General features: G+C 40.4%; 1 protein-coding gene across 6 annotated transcripts in view; it reads left to right on the forward strand.

The window, feature by feature from the left end:
* Positions 1-24421, forward strand: part of LOC132835997 (dedicator of cytokinesis protein 7-like) — a 180968-nt gene that overhangs the window by 116369 nt on the left and 40178 nt on the right. For 3 of the 6 annotated variants that reach the window (XM_060855177.1, XM_060855178.1, XM_060855179.1), the window contains exons 22-32: positions 1823-1998; positions 6558-6662; positions 7365-7454; positions 8649-8744; positions 11298-11438; positions 11687-11800; positions 16599-16769; positions 18278-18414; positions 19676-19845; positions 20630-20784; positions 23674-23856. In XM_060855177.1, coding sequence (XP_060711160.1) covers positions 1823-1998; positions 6558-6662; positions 7365-7454; positions 8649-8744; positions 11298-11438; positions 11687-11800; positions 16599-16769; positions 18278-18414; positions 19676-19845; positions 20630-20784; positions 23674-23856 — 1538 coding nt within the window. The remainder of the gene's footprint in view (positions 1-1822; positions 1999-6557; positions 6663-7364; positions 7455-8648; positions 8745-11297; positions 11439-11686; positions 11801-16598; positions 16770-18277; positions 18415-19675; positions 19846-20629; positions 20785-23673; positions 23857-24421) is intronic. The other 3 variants (XM_060855181.1, XM_060855182.1, XM_060855180.1) reach the window with 2 other exon arrangements.

The raw sequence follows: 24421 nt of genomic DNA on the forward strand, positions 1-24421 counted from the left end.
TCCCCCTCAACAGTTGCACAGAGAAATCTAGTTTCTTCTTGTCTGCATTTTCAGAACTAAGTGGGTGATTTGGTAATCAAGCTATAGTTAGAAAATTATATAAAGGTGCTTAACAGCTTGATGGCAATAGGCAACATCATTATCTGATACAAGAGTCAGGCTACCAGCTAAATAAAACCACCTGCTTCATTCATGGCAAAAATCTTACCTTTTGTCTGAGCTTTAGAGGAGGTCTGTGATTTATTGACTGAACCCTGTGGTTAGTTTATTGAGTCTTCCACATTGACACTTTATAATAGTGTCCTGCATTTAGTGTTCCCAAAAGTTTGAAATGTGTTTGAAATTCTCATCCTTTGTCCATTTGATTTCTGGAAATGTCTTGCCATATATGACTAAGGATGGAAAAATAGGATTTGGTGCAGAATATCAGCCTGCTTCAGCTTTTGTCTATTCACTCGAACAGACAGACAAGTCTTCAACTGACTGAAATATCTCTGCCATTGCCAGTGTTTCCATTCCACACGCAAGGGGCTAGATATGCCATCAAGACTGATCTTTCAGTGCAGTATCAAAGGAATACTGCACTAGCAGAGGTGCTGGCATTTAAAAGATTGAACCTGTTGCAATATTTCAGGTGGTTGTCAAAGATTCTGTGGTACTGTGTAAAGGTGTAAAGCATTCTCCTCACGAGCATGTTCTCCCGCAACCAGCATATTACATAATAAAAAGTATTAATTCGTCAACTACCTTGCTTATGGATCCTGTGCGCCCAGTGGCTGAAGAAAGTCACTGCTCTATAATATTTTTGGATGTTCAACCATATCTTTAGTTACATATCCCTTAGCATTTGTGTGACTCACCTTTTGTCATGCTTCCTTATGTGACATAGCATCAAATTTTCTCTTGCAAAGTCTGTTGAGATGTTTAGTTATGTTAAAGTGCCATGTAAATGCAAGTTATTGCTCTTGTGGTTGACACCAGCGATGCCCATTCCTTCCACATTCTTTCTTTTATATGAGCTGCTTTGAAAGGTCTCCAAGAGGTGCTGTGTAAAATGCGAGTCTTTTTGTCCCTACTCTAGCACTAGCCATCGGTTATACACTAAAGATATCTGGAAGCTATCTTCTGTCTCAGAATAAGACTGCTATGATTATTCAAAGCTGCCTGATTTTGGCTTTCCAAGTGTATGTTGTCTCTGGAAAAAGCATTTCTAAGTGCATAACTTTATGGTAGTTCCAGGTCTCTCTCTAATAGTTGGCAGTGTTTGAAAGGACAGAAAAAAACATGCATTTATATCAATATTTAATGATTTCAGAACAATCCAAAGTACTTTCGAGATAATTAAGTACTTTTAAAATGTTGTACAATAGGGATGCAGCAATTGAATTGCACACAACAAGCTCTCAAAAACATTGTGATTATAACAAGATAATCTCTTTACGGGTGTTGTTTGAGGGATACATATTGGCGAGGATAACTGGAAGATTTCTGCAAAATTGTAGGTCGGGTTGATTATGTCTGCACAGTGTTTTACTTGAAAGATTACACTTTCAACAATGCAGTGCCCCTTCAGTACAATCGGTCAGATTGAGATGTCATGTCAGCATGGACGAATTGGATCGAACAGTCTGTTTCTGTGTTTTATGACTCTCCTGTATTGGGTGTCAGGATCAATCCTGGAAGAGGATGAGCTAAGGTTTATTTGGCACATTAAAATGTATTATTGAAGTTCTAACTTTTCTCCTTGTTGCATTGTTACCAAAATGCTAAACTAATATAGTGGCCAGACTATCCTGAATTCTGATTTATTTTCCTATTTCAGGACCAAGCAACCCCTCTTATGCAGGATCCATTCAGTATGCCACCTTATCCCGTGCTACTGCCAGGCCTACCAGTCTAAACCTGTCTCGCTCCAAGAGCATCAGCAACAGCAATCCAGATCTTGCCACAACACCAGCAACGCCAGATGATGAGGTTACAAAGATTATGGGTTGCAAAGTAAGCCCAGATATTTATGCATCAAAAATGTATCGCAGTTTTACTGATACAGCTGTCAACATGTTTGCCCCAGTGCACTATTGATATTGCAGCTATTTCCCTATATTTGCAGATTATTGATACTCCAGGTATCAGTGTTTGGGGCAGCTTAATGTGCACTCCCATGTATCACTGATTTACTAGGATATATGTGTGAGTGACAGAAAGAAAGCGCTTCTACAGCCTATAGTATTTGTGGCTGTTCCTGTACGTTACCTCCCCCAGTCAGTGCTCTATGTATGTTTCTGTAGATTCTTCTCCTTAGTATATGTGGTAATGCAACGTATTTGTTCCTGTAGACGACTGACCCTGAAAGCTTTGTGCTACTTCCTGTTTAAGAATTGTCTTGCTCTTGCAAATGTAAATGTAGGTGAAAGCAAAACCTCTTTATCAATAAGCACTGTTTCACATTGGATCCTCACTGTTACAGTTAACAAATTTTAGTGATGTTGCAGATAGGGCAAATTGAGTTAGCTGTCACTTTAGAAAAGTGGACCTCACAGATGGATGTTGGCAGCTTGATGCTTAAAGAGAGATTCCAATTGATTGATTTACAGCTTTCCAGTTTGTAACTAATCACTTTAAAAGAATTTTGAGATAAGGGAATTGTGACACTGCCACATAGGAGGAGGAAGGATACGTGTGCGTGAAGAGGACAGTGCATGACCACATCAGAGTCTCAAGGATATTTTTACTTCATAGTGGCACAAGACATACCTTATTCTAGCAACAATCATAAGGATAAGCTTTGTCGCACAGTTTGGGGTATTGATGGCACAATCACCCACTCTGTGGTTTCAGTTCATAGAATCCTTATAGGGTGGAAGCAGGCCATTTGGCTCAAGTGTACACCATCCCTCCGAAGAGCACTACCCCCTGACCTACACCATTACACTGTTCCTGTAACTCTGCATTTCCCATGGCTAACCCACCAAGCCTACACATCTTTGGACTGTGGGAGGAAACTGGAGTACCTGGTGGAAACCCACGCAGACACTGGGACAATGTGCAAACTCCACACAGACAGTGACTTGAGGCTGGAATTGAACCCAGGAATCTGCAACTGTGAGACAGCAGTGATAACCACTGACCACCATGTCACATTCTTTCAATGATGTTCTGATTCTCAGCCAGGGAAGATGAATAAAAATCTATTTTAATAACAGCGTTAAATTATAAACAGCAATGACAAAACAATGCAATGTTGTTTGTGGCTAACTTCATTTCTTTGAAAGCTTTTCAATAAGGTTGCAGATGTTTTGTAACAATATTTAATAATGCTGATTATTAGTCCCTTCTGTGCTGCTTATGTGTCTGTATTTGGGCCTGTGTTCAACTGTTTCATATTGGCAGCTATTAATGTAACCGCAAACCCTCTAGAGCATGACCTAGATCACTTCATCAGACCAGGACTTGCCGACATCATGGTTGTGAAGGTTGTTTCTATTATCTTTTTTGGTAAGGTAGTGGTGATTGGTGCCTGAGTGTTTGAGAGATAGGTATGTTCACACAACAGTTGCTACTTTTTTTTTCTGTACCTTTTTTAAAGAGAGTGAGGGAGGAGCTTTGGGTGAGTTGTAATGACGTTGAGTGATTGACTTCTGATAGGCTCTGCAGGCTACAGTGTTAAGGACTTTGAGCACCCTGTAATTTTTCAGGTTTAATGCAGAAAATGGAGGCTGGGGGTTGAAATGATTGCCTAGAAAAGAATGGAATTAAATATTTGTGAAACCGTTGGAACAGATGGATACGACACACAAGGAAATGACCTTTTCACAGCTCTTTCACTGTAAATTAGAACTGGATATCCATACCCTAGCCCTGTTGCATCTAGATTATTGGAGTTATAGACTGGTTAGTCAGGAATCTGTGCTGATAAAATAGCTTTGGACTCTCTGGGAGAAAGTGCTTTGTGAAAATAGAGAAACAAATGCATGACAATATGAGCTATTGTAAATCAGGCACGTCAAATAAATGTCTTGGAATTCTTCAGATGGAGAATGGGAGGTGTGAGGTGGGGAGGTACTGTATTTCTTGACATTAAAAATATTTTGTTGTGAAATACTTTGCAAATCTTAAAATTAGAAGACTGCAATAAAAGGAGAAATCAGTAAATTAATAAATATTAAGTTATTACTGAGAATAGATCAGATCAGTCCAGATGCTAAATAAGTTGGTTGAGTTGAATTATCATTTTTCTTTGAATACGCTTATAAGAAAAAATTGTTTCTTTAGTTTCAATATCATGTGTAACTTCCAATATTTTGTCAATAATTGAAGGTTTAACTCTTTGAAAAGGTGTTGCAGTCAATTGCGTTGCACTGGAAGTAAAAACCAAAGCACCTAAACTAAAATCGTACATTCTGTTTTCTATTAATAATGTTAAGATCCAGTATACTGTGTATGATTAAATGACAGCAGTGCACCAAGCTGAGTATACTATTTGCCTTCATCTTTTGGAGTTTCACAAGCTGGATGTTGAATTCTAGCTGTTGTTTATTAAGTGAAGCCAGTGCACTCTGTTCTCCAGTGTGTTGTGATGAACTGCACCTGAATAAAATGATCTCCAAAGAGGAGAAATTCCTTACATGAGTCAGCACTGAAGGGGGTAATGAACTCTGCAAATTATGCTTAATTCTGACTTTTCTTTCCCTAGCAGTCAACATTCAAGGCTTAAATGTTAAATTGCTAATCAGTTAATTATGTTTAATTGAGCCACTATATGATTGCTGATTTAAAAACTAATGCGACCCGTTTACTGACAACCTGCTTGTCAGGTATTGTTGATGATATGTGGGAAAAATGGATAATTTCTGAGCCTTGATGCATTGACTGTGCTGGGAATGAGAGATATCACAATAAGGCATTACCTGTTTTGTGATGTACAACCATTATCAATTTATATTTAAAATGTGGGAAATTATTTTTCTTACTGACCACTTGCCTTTCATGATTAAAATTTTGTGACTGAAATGATAGTATATCACAGCACAGAAAACGGGCTGTTTTATTCATCAAGTATATGGCATTTCTCAAGACATGAGATACCTCGTCTGATCCTGCAGCCCATACTTTTCAAGGAACACTCCAATTTATTTAAAAGTGATCAAACGATCTTTATTTCAATAAAAGTTTAAATAATTACAAAATTTGTATTTTTTTTTCAATCCTGCCCAAAAGAAAGACATTTTAATCCATGGTTTAATTGAGGCAAGTTCAAGTCTACAGATGGCAATCTTAAATCAAAATGGTTCCAGTTAAATTTAGGACTGCCATTAACACATGAGGAATGTTTGAGGACTCTGGGACTATACTCGATGGAGTTTAGAAGGAGAAGGGATCTGATTGAAACCTTCAGAATACTGAATGCCGTGGACAGAGTGGATGTTGGGAGGATGTTTCCATTGGCAGGATATGCGAAGACCTGAGGGCACAGCCTCAGAGTAAAGGGAAGACCTTTTAGAATGGAGATAAGGAGAGTGGTGAATCTGTGGAATTCATTGCCACAGAAGGCTGTGGAGGCCAGGTAGTCTGTACTTTTAAAATAGAGATAGATAATCCCCTTGGCAACTTAAAGATTATGGGGAGAATGCAGGAAAATTGGGTTGAAAAACCTATAAGCCATGATTGAATGCCTGAGCAGACTTGATGGGTGGAATGGCCTGATTTCTGCTCTTATGTTCTTATGGTCTATTATAGGGATTACTCCCAGAGGACATAGGTTAAAAATTAAGGTTGAAAATTAGGGAAATCAGGTCATTTGTCTCCACACAAACTAAAAGCAAGTTTTAAAATAAATTGCTTAAAAATATGTTGAAGTGGGCAACCTAAATTAGTTGAAGATAATTGTCTTTCTGCAGAGAAAACAGACTGAGAGATACAGGAAGAGGATGGGCAATCAGGTTAATCTATGGATCTGCTTGCCTTAATAACTATTCCATTCCAAAAATGTTTTCCCTAAATTGTTAGATAAAAAAATGCATTAATTCTGGCAGAATCTACCACTATCTATTCAGCATTCCCAATTGTGCCACTTTGACAGTCAGAAGTTCTGTATTTTCATTCAGGTTTATAGCTGGGATATTGGTATCAGTAAAAACCTGAAAGAGCTGCAGATGCTGTAAAGTAGAAACAAAAATAGAAATTGCTGGAAAATTTCAGCAGGTCTGGCAGCATCTGTGGAGAGAAACTAGAGTTAACATTCCAGGTTGAGTAATCCTACCTCAGAACTGCTGAGCTTTTCCAACAATTTCTGTTTTTGTTTTTTTTTGGCATCAATGCTCATTTATTATTACTGGCAATCACTCCATATAAGTTGAATCAGGAAAGACAAAGGCAGAACATTCTAGGACCAATTCAAAGCAAACCTGGCCAATATGTGACGTACATCCATGCTGGAATGTGTATTGTGATATCCCTTGCTGGCAACGCTCTCTTCTCACTGTGAATGACTGTGTTGTATCTAGACTCCTGTTTTTACTTTTGTGTTTCCTCCTTGTTCTGCCTCCTTTACCTGCCAGGGGATCGATCGCTCTCACTCCTGGGTTAATTCTGCTTACGCTCCCGGTGGGCCAAAGGCTGTCTTGCGGAGAAACCATCCCAATTCCAGCTGTGATCTAAAGCAGGTGCAGAACTGGTGTTTTCGTCTTGAAGCATTCATCGAAGCATCTTCACCAACCTACACATAGATTGCTTTCTCATTTTCCCACTTTCTACTTGAACAAACAAGTGCAGTCCAAATCACATCTGATTCATTCATTTTATTTTCATTTTGTCTATTCCACTGATAGGTGATGGGGGAATTGTCTTCAAGAAAATAAAGCGCTGTGATTCCAGCCCTAAGCCATTTCTTTTCTGTTTGTCCTTCGAGGCCAATCTGGTGCAACTTTACATCGTCCACCCTTGTCTCGGCATTATTCTGTGGCATATCATTTGCTCAAACACTCACCTTTACAAATCTTAAAGCAAACAGGCTCACAATCCAGATTTGGTAATGCCTGACAAAATGTTTCTAATCAGAAGTCCTAGTTACTGAAATACTTGTTTAGAATGGAGAAAATGCACAAATGTGAATCTAGTGTCATTTCTGAATAATGGTTGACTTTAATAGGCTTGTAATATAGTTCAGTGGCTGCTGTATTCCCGAATGCAGTATTAGTTTAAAAGTGTCTTCTGTTGGCTGTAAGCCAACAAAAAATCAAACACAAGGCCTGGGTTATCTCCATCCTTCATTCCTGTTCCATGTTTATCTTTTACTCACCATCTCATTTTTTCCCATCCACTAATACCTGTTCTACACCATCTTGCTCCTGTCCCTCATTTCACAGGCAATTGAGCGGAGTCCAAACCGCATGTCCTCTTATATGGAAGGCTTCAATCATTCACAGCACAGTCACCCAAGATTTTCAACAAAAAAGGTAGACCCAATTATTTCTACGGTTTACAGTAAATTGGGAAAGTGAAGAATATTCTTGTGAGGACTAAGATGGTGGTGATTTCTAAGTAGAAACTTAGCAAATGGTTTTCCTGTGCTTTCCAAATGACTGTTCTAATGTTCTTTGGAGCAAGCTTTCAGTCAGTTATAGATCTGTGCCTGGGGAAGGATGATCCATCCACCGAATTGTGGAGGTATTTTAGTTTTGAACTACTGTAATACAAAGCTTATACTAATCTGAAACAAGGAGCAGTTTTGATGGAGTAAGCCATCTGAGCTCTCCAGTTTCCTGCTGGATTCAACACCGCATCTGTGTTCCTATAGTAGCACAGAATTATTTCACTGTTTAAGTACTTTTGAAGAGAAAAACAACAAAGCTGTCAGATAGCAGTCCAAGCACCCATCCATTAAACTAACAAGCCACCAGCTACTTAAGCAAAGTTAAAATAGTTGTCAAAATTTATCTCAAGCTTGAGCCTCTGGAGGCTAAGACAGTAATGTAGGGAGACTGTTGTTAGGTCTCCTGCAGCACTCCCCAGCAAGACTAAATGGATTCTTTAATGATAGGCAGAAATTCAGATTTGGATTAACTGGCAACATGTATTTACATTTAACTTAATCCCCGACATCTTGAATCCAACTGATCTTCTCTTTTATGGTGCATCCATTCATTATCATTGGTTAGTGCTACATTAAGATGCAAGGTTGAAGTGATGCCTTTATGTTTGATAAAGAGTTTTCCTACACCGTAGGAACACCATTTTCCAGCAGCACTTGCACAGATCTGAGTCACATCAGTGGCGAGTCCTCCCAATACTCAGTCAAAACAAATGCAAAATGTATTTGCACATCTGTTATTGATAGTAAATCAAATGTTCAACTGTTTCATATAGTTATAGCGGATGACATATTATCGTGCTGCTGAGGTGGAGCTGTGTATAAATTAATTTATTAAGCCTAGGAAGTCTAAAGTGATGCAAGTAAACTCAGCCAAGAAACTTTGCAGATTGGAGTGGAGTTGGCAAGTCAAAATTCCAATGTATCGAAGACCATCTTAGATTTGTCCTTAAACATGGCCTCTGAGTTAATAACCCACTTTTACTAAATTAATAAAAAATGAATGTAATATGTTCAAATGATCGCTCTGTTTTTCTAATGATTGTGTTGTATTGTGCAGTTGCTGCATGAGGAGCTCGCCTTACAGTGGGTTGTCAGCAACACCAATGTGCGAGAGGCAGCTTTACAACAGGCTTGGTTTTTCTTCCAGCTTATGGTAAGCACTGATGATGTTTCAATATTTCCGTGCCATACCAATTCACTCAATTAATCTGAAGTGGAGCAGAAAATTGATGACTCAAAGCCTGACATCTAAGGAACTACTTAAGAACATTTGAGTGTTTTTCATTCTGAAAATAACCTGCTTTATGAGAAAATTGCAATTGTTCAGTTAGATTCATTATTATTCACAAACATCCCACATGTACTAAAAACAGGATATGCAGTGTATCAGAATTTGACAATGGGCAAAAATAGATTGTTTAACTTTGCAGGAGTTATCTCTCCTCTCAGTGAGTGTTTGGAATAGTTCCCAATGAGAAAATGTTAACACAAGACTTTACTTTCTTATCTTGAACTTAGGCATCTCACCATTACCTAAAAATGTCATGAACTGACTCAGCACAAGATCTGACACTGACTGACATATCATACAGGGTCTCACTCACAGTTTCCATTACAAAGAAACTGGAACTGAATGCTGCGACAACAATCACACAGAGACTGTGAGTGACTGACAAACTCCCCCCTCCCCCTGCCGCCCCATTACACTGGGACTGTCACTGACTGACAACCCCTGACTGTCAGTGAGTGTTGGATAAACCCCCCCCCTCCATTACACTGGGACTGTCGGTGACTGTCAGATCACCACCCACTTCCCCCCATTACACTGGGATGGTCGTTGACTGTCGGATCACCACCCCCCATTACGCTGGGATTTCAGTGACTGTCGGATCAACCCCCCCGTTAGACAGTGACTGTCACCGACTGACAGCCCCCCCCCCACCCCCATTACACTGGGACTGTTAGTGACTGTCAGGTCACCACCCCCTCCCTCCATTACACAGGACCATCCCGTCTGTCAGATCCCCCCGGGGCTGTTAATCTGATCCAACCAGGGAGCACTATCTGACAAAAAACCAGAGTGCCAGAGGTTCTGTTCGCCCTGGGAGTCGCCTCTGAAGGGGCTGGGTCAGTGTCAAGGACTCTCCATGTGTACATAGAGGGTGATTTGGCGACTGAATTCTAGCCTTTGTGGAGTTACTACAGTGCAGGGTAAGATTTTTACACAGACAGTGGTGGTGCCTGAACAGGTTGCCAGTGGAGGTGAAAGTGGCAAATGCGATATCAACATTTAAAGGCATTTCAACAGGCAGCGAATAGAAGGGGACTGACTGTGTGCAGGCTGATGGGATTAGTTTGGATTGGCATCCTGGTCGACACACGACATGGTGGGCTGAATGGCCTGTTCCGGTGCTGTACTGTTCAGTGTTTTGTTACTCAGTTTCACTGCAGGTCAATTATGCAAAATCAGTGTGAATAACTGTCTTTTGGTTATGAAAGGTAACAGAAGAGACAAATACTTAAATTTTGTGAAAAATGGTCTATTGTGTAAGTTTTATATTTAAATTTGCTCAATTCTATTTGGACTTGCCTTTATCACTAGTTGCAACACAGATGATTACTTATAGACCATTGCTAACAGGAATGGTGGCCAAGGTAGTAGGAAAAGTTAAACGGGCTTCCATCTAGTCTCTCCGGTACAATAGTACCTCAAGGACTATGGATTGGATAATCAGTTCTGTTTGCTGTTGATAATCAATGAGTCATTCTTGGAAAGTGAACCTGTGTTAATACTGGCTGAAGATAAGAAAGGCTCAGTCATCAATCCCTCTACAGTTAAACAGACTGCCAAAACACACTGCTGACAGAAAACTGCAGTTATGGCTTGATCTTGTTCATTCTGCCTTGATCATTACTCCCATGGATGAGATTGGGAATTTGGTGAAGTGTTTGGTTGGCTTGTATCCCATGTTTAATGACGCTGTGCTTTTGTACTTGAGTTTGTGGCTCCGTTTACGTTAGGTGTTCTAATTTGTTCACATCTGGTGTTTCACCTCTAAAAAGAACAATGAGGATGTGCCAGCCTCATCAGTCAACATTTTCCCCATGGTTCTGCTTGAAATTAGCATCTCACCATTTGGGGAATCGAGTCATACCTTCTATTGCATAGCAATGTAGAATCTTTATTTTTATTTTAGAATCTTAACACTGTGGAAACAGGCCTTTAGGCCCAACAAGTCCACCCCAACCCTCTGAAGAGTCACCCAGACTTATTCCCCCTACCCTATATTTAGCCCTGAATAATACACCTAACTCTCTCATCCCTGCACACTAAGGGCAATTTAGCACAGCCAGTTCACCGAACCTGCACGTCTTTGGACTGTGGGCGGAAACTGGAGCACCTGGAGGAAACCCATGTGGACATAGGGAGAACGTGCAAACTCCACACAGACAGTTGCCCGAGGCTGGAATCAAACCCGGGTCTCTGGTGCTGTGTGGCAACAGTGCTAGCCACTGTGCCGCCCCAAACATAGGACTTGTGTAGGAACACAGGACTTATTTTATCACTTTGTGTAAAGCATCATGGCTGCTTATAAATGAATATGAGAGTTATGTGCAGTTATATTCTCCTTCTCTTTACCCTTGGACAAGAATGGTTTTAGAGATGTTATTTTTAGTTTGCTGATTTTGTGCCTGTTTGAAATAGGTAAAAAGTATGGGCCATCATCTCCACCTTTCAGACAAGTTTGAGGCCCCGAGGAAAATGAGATTCCCAGAGAGATTTGTGGATGATGTAACAGCTTTAGCCAGCATGATTACTTCAGATATTGTCAGCAGGTTCCAGAAGGTAAGTGTTGCACTGTTTTTAGTGTAATGTAACATGTTACACAAATCAAACATGTCGTTGAACTCCAGCGAGCAGGGGACTGGTTGGATTTCTCCAACAGTATTTGCATGTTTACGCATTTCTAACTGTAACCTACACAGAACGTTACGAGATCTTGTTTTGGAAAGCAACTTCTGATGCTGTGAATGGTTTTGGTGTCATGAGCATTTGTGATATTCCTCTTCTGTGTTTATGGGCATCTCTTTCAGGATATTGAATTGGTGGAACGGCTGAATACCAGCTTGGCATTTTTTCTCAATGATTTACTCTCCCTGATGGACCGAGGATATGTTTTCAGCCTCATTCGCATGTACTACAAACAGGTATTGTCTTGAGTACTAAAGCCACTGGAATTGCTAGCTGAGTTTCTGCCCCTGAAATTGCATGCAAGAGACTTGATTATCTGTGTAACTCTGGATGATTTTACTTGGGTGGGAATATCCATTTATCTGAGACTTGGGGCTGCTGCACCCTGCTAAAAATTGGAAAAACAAAAAAAAAACCTCAAGTTGCTGTACATAACAAGATTTCTGTTATTTTTTGGTGTTCCACTAGATGGAAGCACATTTAAACATCAGTCAAAACTAAAATATGCACGAGAGTCTGAAGGTTTTAGTACAGTTCATCCCTTGTCTGTTACAATAATAAATCTAATTTTTCACGCCTCGATATTTGTACTTTGATGTTTGACTCTGATGCAGATTTCATATGAATGCTGAGCACTTAAACAAGAATGAAGGAGCTGGAGGACATTAGTGCAGACAAGGACATTTCATTTATAGCGCAAATGCAAAACATGATGGATTCTGAAAATCTGAAATATGTTGTGGTTCTGTTTGCCGAGCTGGGAATTTGTGTTGCAGACGTTTCGTCCCCTGTCTAGGTGACATCCTCAGTGCTTGGGAGCCTCCTGTGAAGCGCTTCTGTGATCTTTACTCTGGCATTTGTAGTGGTTTGAATCTGCCGCGTCAGTTGCAGTGGTCGGTATATTAGGTCCAGGTCGATGTGCTTATTGATTGAATCCGTGGATGAGTGCCACGCCTCTAGGAATTCCCTGGCTGTTCTCTGTTTGGCTTGTCCTATAATAGTAATGTTGTCCCAGTCAAATTCATGTTGCTTGTCATCTGCGTGTGTGGCTACTAAGGATAGCTGGTCGTGTCATTCGTGGCTAGTTGGTGTCCATGGATGCGGATCGTTAGCTGTCTTCCTGTTTGTCCTATGTAGTGTTTTGTGCAGTCCTTGCATGGGATTTTGTACAATGTAGTGTACAAAATCCCATGCAAGGACAGCACAAAACACTACATAGGACAAACAGGAAGACAGCTAACGATCCGCATCCATGGACACCAACTAGCCACGAAACGACACGACCAGCTATCCTTAGTAGCCACACACGCAGATGACAAGCAACATTAATTTGACTGGGACAACATTACTATTATAGGACAAGCCAAACAGAGAACAGCCAGGGAATTCCTAGAGGCGTGGCACTCATCCACAGATTCAATCAATAAGCACATCGACCTGGACCCAATATACCGACCACTGCAGCAGACAGCTGGAACTGACAACCGGAAGCGGCAGATTCAAACTACTACAAATGCCGGAGGAAAGATCACAGAAGCGCTTCACAGTAGGCTCCCAAGCACTGATGATGTCACCTAGACAGGGGACAGAACGTCTGCAACACAAATTCCCAGCTCGGCGAACAGAACCACAACAATGAGCACCCGAGTTACAAATCTTCTCCCAAACTTTAAATCTGAAATATAAAAAAAAATGTTGGTAGCACTCAGATGGTCAGTCAGTGTCTAGTCAGGGAACAACAAGGGTCAATAGCCCTGTCAGTGACGTTTTCTTTTGAGAATTGGAACATTTTTGGTTTTGTTTAAACATTTATCTGTTTTCAAATCCATTGCCAATTTTTTTTTCACTTTTTTTCTCCTTCAAAAATTCCATTTTCTGAGTTGTTAAGCAAATATGCAGACATGTGAAGAGGTCAGACAACTAATTTGATTGACAAATGACATTGAGATTTCCCTGCTGCTAATATTGTCCGTATAGAGATATACGGCACGGAAACAAACCCTTCGGTTCAACTCATCCATGCCGAGCAGATATCCTAAATTAATCTAGTCCCATTTGCCAGCCTTTGGCCCATATCCTCTAACCTCTTCCTATTCGCATACCCAGGTACCTTTTAATTGTTGTAATTGTATCCTCCGCCATTTCCTTTGGTAGCTCATTCCGCCTATTTACAATACCTTTCTCTGAAACCTATCTTTTACTTCCACCTCTACAATACTGGTCCGATTTTGAAAAAAAAATGATTAAGATTTGCAGAAAAATAATCACTTTTCAAAGCCAGCAAGCTCTGTCGATTCTCCTTTGTAGATTTCACTCTAGATTTTTCTGGGTCGTCTTTTCTTTGGTTATCTGCACGACTTTCTTGTGGACAGGTACCTTTCAGAGAGCTATTCTGCTAGCAGTCTGTTTCTTGCTTGGCTGCCCTTTGCTGTTTTCCCCCTGACTGTTCAAAATGTCCGGTTTTATACCCCAAAACATCAGATCATTTCATTGGCTTGATGTCATCCCAAACAGTGAAATTCAAATTCGATTGGATTTTGGAATCTGGGACATAATTTAACTGATTGGCTGAATTTGAATTTGTTTTTGTTCCATGGCAATGTAGAACCAGCTATTTGTTTCAACCAAATGTTATATTTTTAAATTGTTCAGCACACTGTGCTTGTCCTTGCCATTTCCTCTCTCTACACCTTCATAACACTGTTCACTTTATCCATGTCTCTAATGATTTTAGAAACTTCTATAAGGTCAACCCTCAGCCTCTGATGCCCCAGGGAAAACAGCCCCAGTCTATTCACACACTCCCTATAGCTCAAACCCTCCAACCTTGGCAACATCCTTGTAATTTTTTTCTGAACCCTTTCAAATTTGAGAACATCCTTCCTACAGGGCAACCAGAATTGTACATGGTATCCCAAAAGTGGCCTGACACATGTCCTGTATAGTTGCAACATCAAAAATACATTGTAGAAATGGAGAGTGATATAGCAAAAAAAGGCATGACCTAATATCACATGTCTGTAATGTACCTTCTATAAAGACAGGCAAATGTCAATCTGAGTCTTTTTAATTCTACAGTAAATGAATCACAAATAATTCTTTTTTTCTTCATTCTGCTCTGGTAATTGTGTCAGTTAAGTTTGAGGATAACTGGGTAAGAGGGCACTAATTATTTGAGTGCATATAAGAGTTCGCTTATGAACTTTGGAATTGAGAGTAATGTTAGGAACTATGCATTTGTAATATTTCACGTTGTTTACATTCTCACCTGAGGAAAGGTTCAGGTCTTGTCCTTCATCAAATGGTGGTTAGAAGTTGACCAGGAGCTGATCTTGCCATGTATAGTACAGGCCAGAAGTTGAACTCCTGTCACATAGTAAAGGAGATCTGATTTTCATTAATACTGAGCTATGGTCTGGAAATATCTAACTAACTATTCTAATTCTACATCAATCGATTTGATGCATTCAAGATTACTGAAGAGAGGTAAGGGAGCAAATTGCGGGGCCATTGACAAAAATTTTCTAGGACTCTCTGAACACCGGATTAATCCCAGGCTGGAGAATTGCAAATGTGACACTGTTACATAAGAAAGGGGCAAAGGATAACTCTGAAAGTTGCAAACCTGTCAGCATGACATCAGTCGCAGGAAAATTTATGGAAGCCATAATGTGGGATAAGATAAATATTTAGAGAAAAATACTAGACAATCAACATGGCTTTGTCAAGAGCTGACCAATTGGATTAAGTTCTTTGAGGTGATGCAGGCAATAAATGTGGGTAGTGTTGTGGATGTTATATATTTGGATTTCCAGAAAGCATTTGATATGATGCCACATGACAGGTTCGTTAGCAAATTAGATTTTTTTTTGGGCTTGACAGCATGGATTAGGAATTGGCTTCAAGATAGAAAACAAAGGGTAGGTACAGATGAGCATTTCTCAAATTGAAGGCGACTTGAAAGTGCTGTTCCTTTGGGATCGGTATTGGAACCGTTTTTCTGATGTGTATAAATGATTTGGAAATGCGTGTTGAGAGCAAAATATCTAAGTTAACAGGTGATACAGAGCTAGAGAGAATAGTGAATTGTGAGGGTGATGCTGATCAACTTTAGAAAACATTGACAAGTTGTCCAAATGGGCGGATACCTGGCAATGTGAAGTAATATGGTAGAAGAAAAACGGAGCAACAAGACAGGCCCAATGGTACAACTTTGGGTGTACATGGGCAAAGGGATTGCAGGGTTCACATAATTCTCTGATATTGATCATACAAGTTGAAAAAGTTGTTAGAAGGCTTGAAGGATGCTTATAAGTAAAGGGCTCAACAAAAAGCAAAGAATTGCTACTAAACCTCTACAAATTATTAATAGTCAGGCCTTAATTTGAATATTGTGTCCAGTTCCGGGCACCTTATTTAAGGAAGAACATGAAATCCTAGGAGAGAATGCAAAGGAGATTTATGAGATTAATACCAGGAATAAGGGATTTTAGATTGTAAGGAAAGGTTATTGAGATTGGGCTTCTTCTACTTGGAGCAGAGAAGATTAAGAGGTGGCCTCTTTGAAGTGTTTAAAATTATGATGGGGTAAAGAAGAATATTCTGCATCCACTGATTGGTGTACCAGTAACTTGGAGTCACAATTTCAAGATTATCAGCAAGAGAGCTAGGAGTGAGATGAGGAGAAACTTTTTTACTCAGAGAATTGTTAGGATTTAGAATGCACTGCCTGTGATAGTGGTCGAGACGGATTCCATAGGAGATTTCAAAACGGAGCTAGATACATATTTGAAAGTGATGACTTTAGAAGGCTGTGGAGATAGGGCTGGAGAATGGGACGAGCTGGGTAACTCTTTCGGGAGCTGGTACAGACAAGATGGGACAAATGACCTCTATACTGTAAAATTCCATGATTCTGTCTCAGTGATGACAAAGTGAGGGGAGTTTTTGTACCTTGGGATAGCTCACTGTCAATGTCATTCCAGGTTGGAAATAATGCCTTCTGTATTTTTCTTCCCCTTTTCCTGTCTACAGGTCAGTAATAAATTACAGAATTCACAGAATCCAAATGTCCTCATAGCTCTACGACTGGATTTCATTCGAATTATCTGCAGCCATGAACACTACATCACGCTAAATCTCCCATGCAGCACCCTGTCTCCTCCTGCATCCCCATCCCCTTCAGTCTCTTCAGCCACCTCCCAGGTAAGCCTCCTCCATTGATAGATTTAAGTAGTGTGGCACCAATAAGAAGTTCAAATGCAAATTTCAGGTAAATGGAAGAAGAACCACATTCTGAGCAAGAATTTATTTTAGGGATGCACTGGCTGGCAGGATGACCAAAGCTGATTCAGTAATAATTTTCAAGAAGACCTTGAATAAATCGATGAGGGAAAAACATGCAGAGCTATGGGGAAAGAGCAGTGGTGTATGGGATTAATGGACATGTCTTTCAAAGGGAAAGCACAACAAGTCAACACCTCCTGTGTTATATATTCCATTGTCTTCACTGTAACAAACAGAGTTTCTCTTTAGCTTCTTTCAGGTTTAATTTGGGAAGGGGTTATAATTGGTTGTTTTGACGCTACCAGAAGATAGAGATCTAGCTGAAAGACTGTGTAAATCACATTTAGAAATCCATCAGTAGTTTAAGCTTTTCTTTTTGCTGTAGTTGAAGCTGGTGGATTAATTAAAAAAGAGAACTGATTTCCTTGAAATTTTCAAAGGCATTTTTGGTTTTTTTTTTATTTTCTCTCCTCCTCTGCTGTCAATGTGTTCACTGATGTCTTCCCATGCTGTTGATAGTTCAGGTTCCAGAGACTTCACAAAAGAACACCCATTTTCAAACTGTGTATAACCATTCCAGTAATAGCTACCTCCCTCCCCCCTTGCTCCCATTTAATTGTGACTCCAGGCATTGCATTTGGGCAGGTCCTTTGGTTGACCCTGTCCTTTCCTGCTGGCCATAGCAGTAGTTTTGAGAAGGGGTCACTGAGTAGCTTCAACAAGAGGAACACTGGCTGCTATTATCTTCATTTTTACCCAAGGCCAATTGCTTAGCTGAAGTCAGCAAACCCAGTACAATGAAGTGCACCTTATACCTTCAGCGTAGATGCCTCGACCTTCACTGAGCTTGCTTAATGTCTAAACTACTGCACCTTTGAGATCACTGATGTAATTATTATCTGTACTGAGCAGTTGTGAAGATCCTATCCTAAATGTAGTACAGACTATAAGTTCCTTTGGAGCAGATTAATCTGTGGTTGATCCTTGGTTTGAAGTCTCAAATATGTTGCATGTGAGCTATGTGTCCTACACTTCTAAGGGACACTTGTCAGCAATAGTCATTGGGCACAACAATTTCAACTTTCAGAAACTACACTGTCAACCCTTCCTGATGGGCTAGTTAGACATTTTGGTCCAGTTGGTAAAAATGGCAAGTGGATGTTGTTGGCTGTTTTTTGTAATGTGGCTGGCCGAACTCTTGAGAGCCAGGTGATTTGCACATCTTATTAATCAACTAAGCGTAAATTGTTAGATGAATTAAGACATAATTTTTTAAAAATTATAAACTAATCATTATTGGAATGGTGCTAAATGGGGACTAAATGCTTTTCCATAAAAATACATGGAGGTAAAATTCTTATGTGAGAACATGTATTTATGAACTATATTTGACTTGCTCTTGACTAGGATTCTACTTTGTTCTGCAGAGTTCAGGATTCTCCACACTACAGGATCAGAAGATAGCCAACATGTTTGAGATGTCCGTGCCTTTTCGACAACAGCACTTTCTTGTGGGATTACTGCTGACTGAACTAGCCTTGATCCTAGAACCTGATGTTGAAGGGTAAAAGCTACTCATTCTCACTGATTAAACAGAGTGAAGGCAATGATATTTATGTGGAGTTAAACATTCAGACAGATATCCCTTTTAGAGCACTGGTGTATTAATGTCAATGTAGAGACCAATAAACTGGCCTAGAAACTGATCCCCAATTACTATCTAGAAACCTCTGTCTAGGGGTTGACGTAGACTAGGGATAGGGCATGGCTTTGATAGCCCCCGCATTGCTGCTGGTTTTCAAGGATCATACTGGGAGCTCTAGTTTGTTGAGTACAACACTGGACAATCCTTAATACCTCCTGTAGCTTTGAGTAGAACTGTCAAAGCCATTGGAAAAAAAGAGATGAAAAGATTGAGGAAGGAGCATGCTTGAACCGCTCCAGCCGCTGAGTGAGAAGAAGTGAAATCAATGGTTTACTGACCCATCAGGGGATGCAGATTTTCCTTTTCCTAATTTCCGATCCTGTATTATACTGTTGTGGCAATTTTGACTGTAAATTTGCACCAGTGTACTGCCTTAAAACTTCTCCCAGCAAGTCCCACAGTACTTCACTTACAAGTCTTGCTGTATACCTTAAAGCTATCCTACAGTCGAGCCTTATTTAAAAGAAAAACATATCATTGATAGATGTGGGATTTACCATGTGCAAATTAACAGCTGTTTGTTTGGCTGTTAAATTAAAACTGCATTTCAAAGTAATTAGAGTCTTGGAGATGTACAGCATGGAAACAGATCCTTCGATCCAACTCATCCATGCAGACCAGATATCCTAAACTAATCTAGTCCCATTGTTGTATGTGAAGCCCTTTGGGACATCCAGGGATGTAAGAAAGCGGTAAATAAATGTAAACTTTCCAGCATCACTAAATGTGATGATATTGTATCAAATGAATAAAGGTCTGCTCTCACATTGAGTGCCACAAAGAATGTGTAGCTGCAACATTGTGTGCCATCAATTGTATTTGTAATGTGTGGGAAATGGCATGTTGTGGCTTACTGCTACCCACCAGAACCGGATAACCCCTTACAGATAAGAACGTGTGTCTCTGTTGGATCCTATTGACACATTAGTTTTACAGGCATAACAACATACAATGCACAATGTAATTGCAACTGTGAGGTATTTGTCGTGGTTCAAACAGAAGTAGTATGACAATAGCAATATTCATTATTTGTGACAACACTAGAAGGCCATTAGCAGGTTCGGTGTTGCAGTCTGTGGATTGGTTAACCTGTATGCGTGTGTACACTTTATTTTTCCAGATTGTTCTTTCTGCATAAAAAAGCAATCGGTGCAGTCCATAACCTAATGTGCAGCCACGATGCAGACCCTCGGTATGCTGATTGCGAGGTGAAAGCCCATGTTGCAAAGCTGTATTTACCATTAATCGGCATTGTCATGGACACCCTGCCACAACTGTATGACTTTGCAGGTAGGAAAGGACTTTACAGGGTCTGGTGGGGGCACAACATCATGAAGGATCAGGGTTAACAACAGTTTAGAGAGAGGTGTGTTTGAGGGCAAGAGTGTTCTGTGGATTTGATCTTCTCTACAGTTCAGTGAAGACATGAGTCTTGGCATAAAAAGCTCAGTGCCAGAATATCAGCTTGCATTTATCTAACTTCTTTAATGTAGGATAACATCTTTTAACTGACTTCACAGAAGGAATCTCGAACAAACTTTGAAACCAAGGTAAAGAAGTGGTCAAAGAGAGAGGTTTTAATCAGTGTATTCAAGGAGGAGAGAAGCAGAGGAAGTTAAAGTCTGAGCAGTTGAAAACATGGAGACCACTGATGGATGGAAGAACATCATGAATGTGCAAAAGACCCAAAGTAGGAATATACAGAAAGTTTTGTTGGTAGCGGAGCTGGAAGAGATTATGCAGATAGAAAGGAGCAAGGCCATGAAAGAATTTGAGATTTATCTATGGATAAATCTGAGAATAAGAAATCTTATCAGGGTAAGGGTGTGAGGATCAGGGAAATTAGGTGGAAAACTTAAGGATTTCAGCCTTTAGAAAACCTGAATGGGGGGTAAAAATGAGGAATGGAGGTTGAGTTAAAAACCAATAGGATTATAATCAGTGAAGAAAAGGTTTGTGTGTTTGAGCAGTGTCTGTAAGTGATTACAATCCTTCCATGTTATATCCTGACAAACTGACAATGATTGAATTAAGGTCTGCATAAGTTTCTAAAACAAATCCCTCTCCCCCGCAGAAAATGGTAACCAGAAGGGCCGGCTCACTGCCTCAGCAATGGATGAAATGGACGCTGAGAACAGCAGCATGATCAGTCAAACAATTGCCATGGCAATTGCAGGATCGCCTGTACCTCACCCAAATAGAAGCTCCCCGTTCCAGCTTCCAGTTATGGTAGGACATTGATGCGTATTGTTGGAGCAGCTGGATGAGTCGTTAAAAATTTCTTTCTGTACAATGAACTGGTTAAACATACTTAAGTCAAGAACTTTCAGAAGTTGATTGGAGGCAGATGTTCGCAGTTGAAGGGACGGCTGGAAAATGGGAAGCCTTCAAAAGTGAGATATTGTGAATCCAGAGACAGTATGTTCATATCAGGGTGAAGAGCAAGACTGGTAGGTGTAGGGAAATGCTGGATGACAAGAGAAATTAAGGTTTTGATTAAGAAAAAGAAGGAAGCATATGTCAGGTATAAACAGCAGAGATGAAGTGAATCTCTAGAAGAATTTAAGGGCAGTAGGAGTATGCTTAAGAGAGAAAGCAGGAGGGCTAAAAGGCTTATGAGATAGCTTTGGCAAATAGGGTTAAGAAGAATCCGAAGGCATTTTATAAATACATGTAAGGACAAAAGGATAACTTGTCAGAGAATAGGACACTTTAAAGATGAGCAAGGAACAGCAGGAGATAGGAAAACGAAATGAGTACTTTGCATCAGTATATCCTGTGGAGAAGGACATGTAAGATAGAGAGCATGGGGAAATAAATAGTGACATCTAGAAAAATGTCCACATTACAGAGGAGGAAATGCTGGACGTCTTAAAACGCACGAAGATGGATAAATCCCTGAGACCTGATCAGGTGTACCCTAGAACTCTGTGGGAACCTAAGGAAGTGATTGTGGAACCCTTGCTGAGATATTTGTATTAGTGATAGCCATAGGTGAGGTGACGCAAGACTGAAGGTTGGTTAACGTAGTGCCACTAAAGTGGTAAGGAAAAGCCAGGGAACAATAAACCGGTGAGCCTGACATTAGTGGTGGGACATTAGTGTGAAGACATAGGTAGATAGGATAGTGAAGAAGGCATTTGTTATGCTTGCCTTTATTGGTCACAGCATTGAATATAGGAGTTGGGAGATTATGTTGCAGCTGTACAGGAAATTGATTAGGCCACTTTTGGAATACTGCATTCAATTCTGGTCTCCCTGCTATAGGAAGAATGTTGTGAACCTTGAAAGGGTTCAGAAACTATTTACAAGGATGTTGCCAGGGTTGGAGGGTTTGTGCTATAGGGAGAGACTGAATAGGTGGGGACTGTTTTCCCTGGAGCATCGGGGACTGTGGGGTGACCTTATAGAGATTTATAAAATCATGAGGGGCATGGAGAGGGTGAATAGCAAAGGTCTTTTCCCCACAGTGGTGGAGTCCAAAACTAGAAAGCATAGGTTTATGGTGAGAAGGGAAAGATATAAAAGAGACCTGAGGGGCAACGTTTTCACACAGAGGGTGGTGCATGTATGGAATGGGCTGTCAGAGGAAGTGATGGAGTTTGATACAGTTACAGCATTTAAAAGGCATCTAGATGGGTGTATGAATGGGAAGGGGTTTAGGGGAATATGGGCCAAATGCTGGCAAATGGGACTAGATTAATTTAGGATATCTGGTCACCATGGATGAGTTGGACCGAACAGTCTGTTTTCACGCTGTACAACTCTATGACTCTGCTGGGCAGCCTCTTAGACAGATTGACCGTTCCAAAATGTAATCATAGTTAAATCGATATCCCTGTCCATCCTGCCATTTGTCGATGTCCTTGTCCCAGTACGTTTATCCATTATGCATTTGAAATCAAAATCTGTATAGCTATAGTTTTGCAAAATCCATACTGAGGATTGGGTCTCTCAAAGATTCTTATAATGTTTTCTGACAGGCAGAAAGCATCGCAAGAATCTGTGACAGATCTAATCCTCAGTGTGAATTTTGCAAAACCATAGCTTTAGTGAATTTGATTCCAAATTCTGACAGGCAGAAAACATTAGACCTCCTAAAAATACTTCCCTCTTTGAACACCCTGCTCTATAAGCTAGCAAATCATCTGTCCACTTGCTGTAATAGTGTAATTGTAAATGTTCCCTTTGGTTGCACTATAAAAATTAATGCTGAAGTTGGGGGAAAAAAAATTTTGAACCAGTTCATCAATTTGGTTCCAGGTGATTGATGCATAGAATGCAAAGGCAGCTGAGTTCAACAGAATCAGTTGACAGGTGTTTAAATTATCTAATAGGGTGTTGGGAGGAATTTCAGTTTTGTTTCAGGTTGACATGCGATTGCATGATTTTACTCCTCCTTATTTGCGTTGTTCTTTCTCCTCCATTTTAATGAAGGTAGGTAATTGGAAGTCCACTTGGGCATTGTACAGTAGAAATGTCCAAATTATGGTATCAACCTGAAGTATAAGCGTAGCACAGGCAGAATATTAGCTTACCACTGCTCCATACAAAATGAAATTGTTTTAGCTAATTTTTGCTTGTGGTCAGGTGAGAGGAATTATTTTAAGTGGCAGCATTTCCTCTTTTAGCCAAACTCCCTGACCTCCAGTGATAAACAAGGGGCATTTGATGAAGGCATGCAGAATTCTGAGGGCCGTGGGCAGTAGAGATAAGCTGAAATGTTTCCTCTTGCTAGTGGGGTCAGTAGCCAGGGGGTACAGCTTTAAGGTGAGGAGGAGATTTCCCGGGAAGAAAAATTCACCCACAAGATTGTGGGTATCTGGATCCCACTTCCTGAAAAGGTGGCCGAGCATTTTACAAACTATAACATAAGACTACTGGCCAAATGTTGGAAAATGGTGTTAGAAATGGATGTTTGATGACTGATGCTGACACACTGGCCTAAAGGGCCTTCTTCCATGTTGTAAAAACTCTATGATTCTATGATACTAAATTACTGGGCTTTCTAAAAACAATCGTATCATTTGCCCAACTGCATACCGTACTACTGAACTCTTAGATGTAATAGATGCTGAAGTTGGGTGACCTCTAATGTAAGTTTCTCTGCTTTTGTAGCCCAGCCGGCAGTATTCCACCCTGTCAGCCGAATCAAGTCGCATCCTTCTCATCTGTTTCCTCTGGGTCCTGAAGAATGCGGATGAAGATATCCTACAGAAATGGTTCACCGACCTGTCAGTGTTCCAGTTAAACAGGCTGTTGGACTTGCTGTATCTCTGCATCTCCTGCTTTGAGTATAAAGTAAGCATGCAGAACAGTGGATATATGTGATGTGATGTGTGAGTGGATATCTGTGGCTGCAGTTCAATTTCAGAATTTGCCAAATTGTGATTTATAGTGTATTAAGACAGTGTGTTTCCATATATTATCCTCATTTCACCCTGCCCAAACCCTCACCTCTTGTCTTCTTCCTGCTTCCTCCTACCACCACTATCCCCAAGTGGGACCCAACAGACAGCACTGCCAAATCCCTGCAAAGACCCCTTCTGATCTCATCAAAAAGCCTCAATGTTCCTGCCAATTGTGGCTGTAGACTGTCTTTGCACCCCCACCCCTCTGGATCCTTACTCCTGGCACCTGGCAGGAGGTGTTCCCTCGCAGTTCGTTTCATGTCAGTACTGACATTAGTGAGTCTATCAACAGCAAACAGGCAAGACAACCATTCCGTTTGGAGGAACAGCTCCTCACCATTTACTTCCATTCTGTTTACAGGAGTAGCTTCTTTCTAGTCACTGCCATAAATGCATTCTCCCAGATAATTTAGGGACTTGCCTGAGATTCCCTCGTGTGTTTTGAATGTTGATCA

Source organism: Hemiscyllium ocellatum, chromosome 45 (genome assembly GCF_020745735.1).
Source record: "Hemiscyllium ocellatum isolate sHemOce1 chromosome 45, sHemOce1.pat.X.cur, whole genome shotgun sequence".
Taxonomy (NCBI): Eukaryota; Metazoa; Chordata; class Chondrichthyes; order Orectolobiformes; family Hemiscylliidae; genus Hemiscyllium; species Hemiscyllium ocellatum.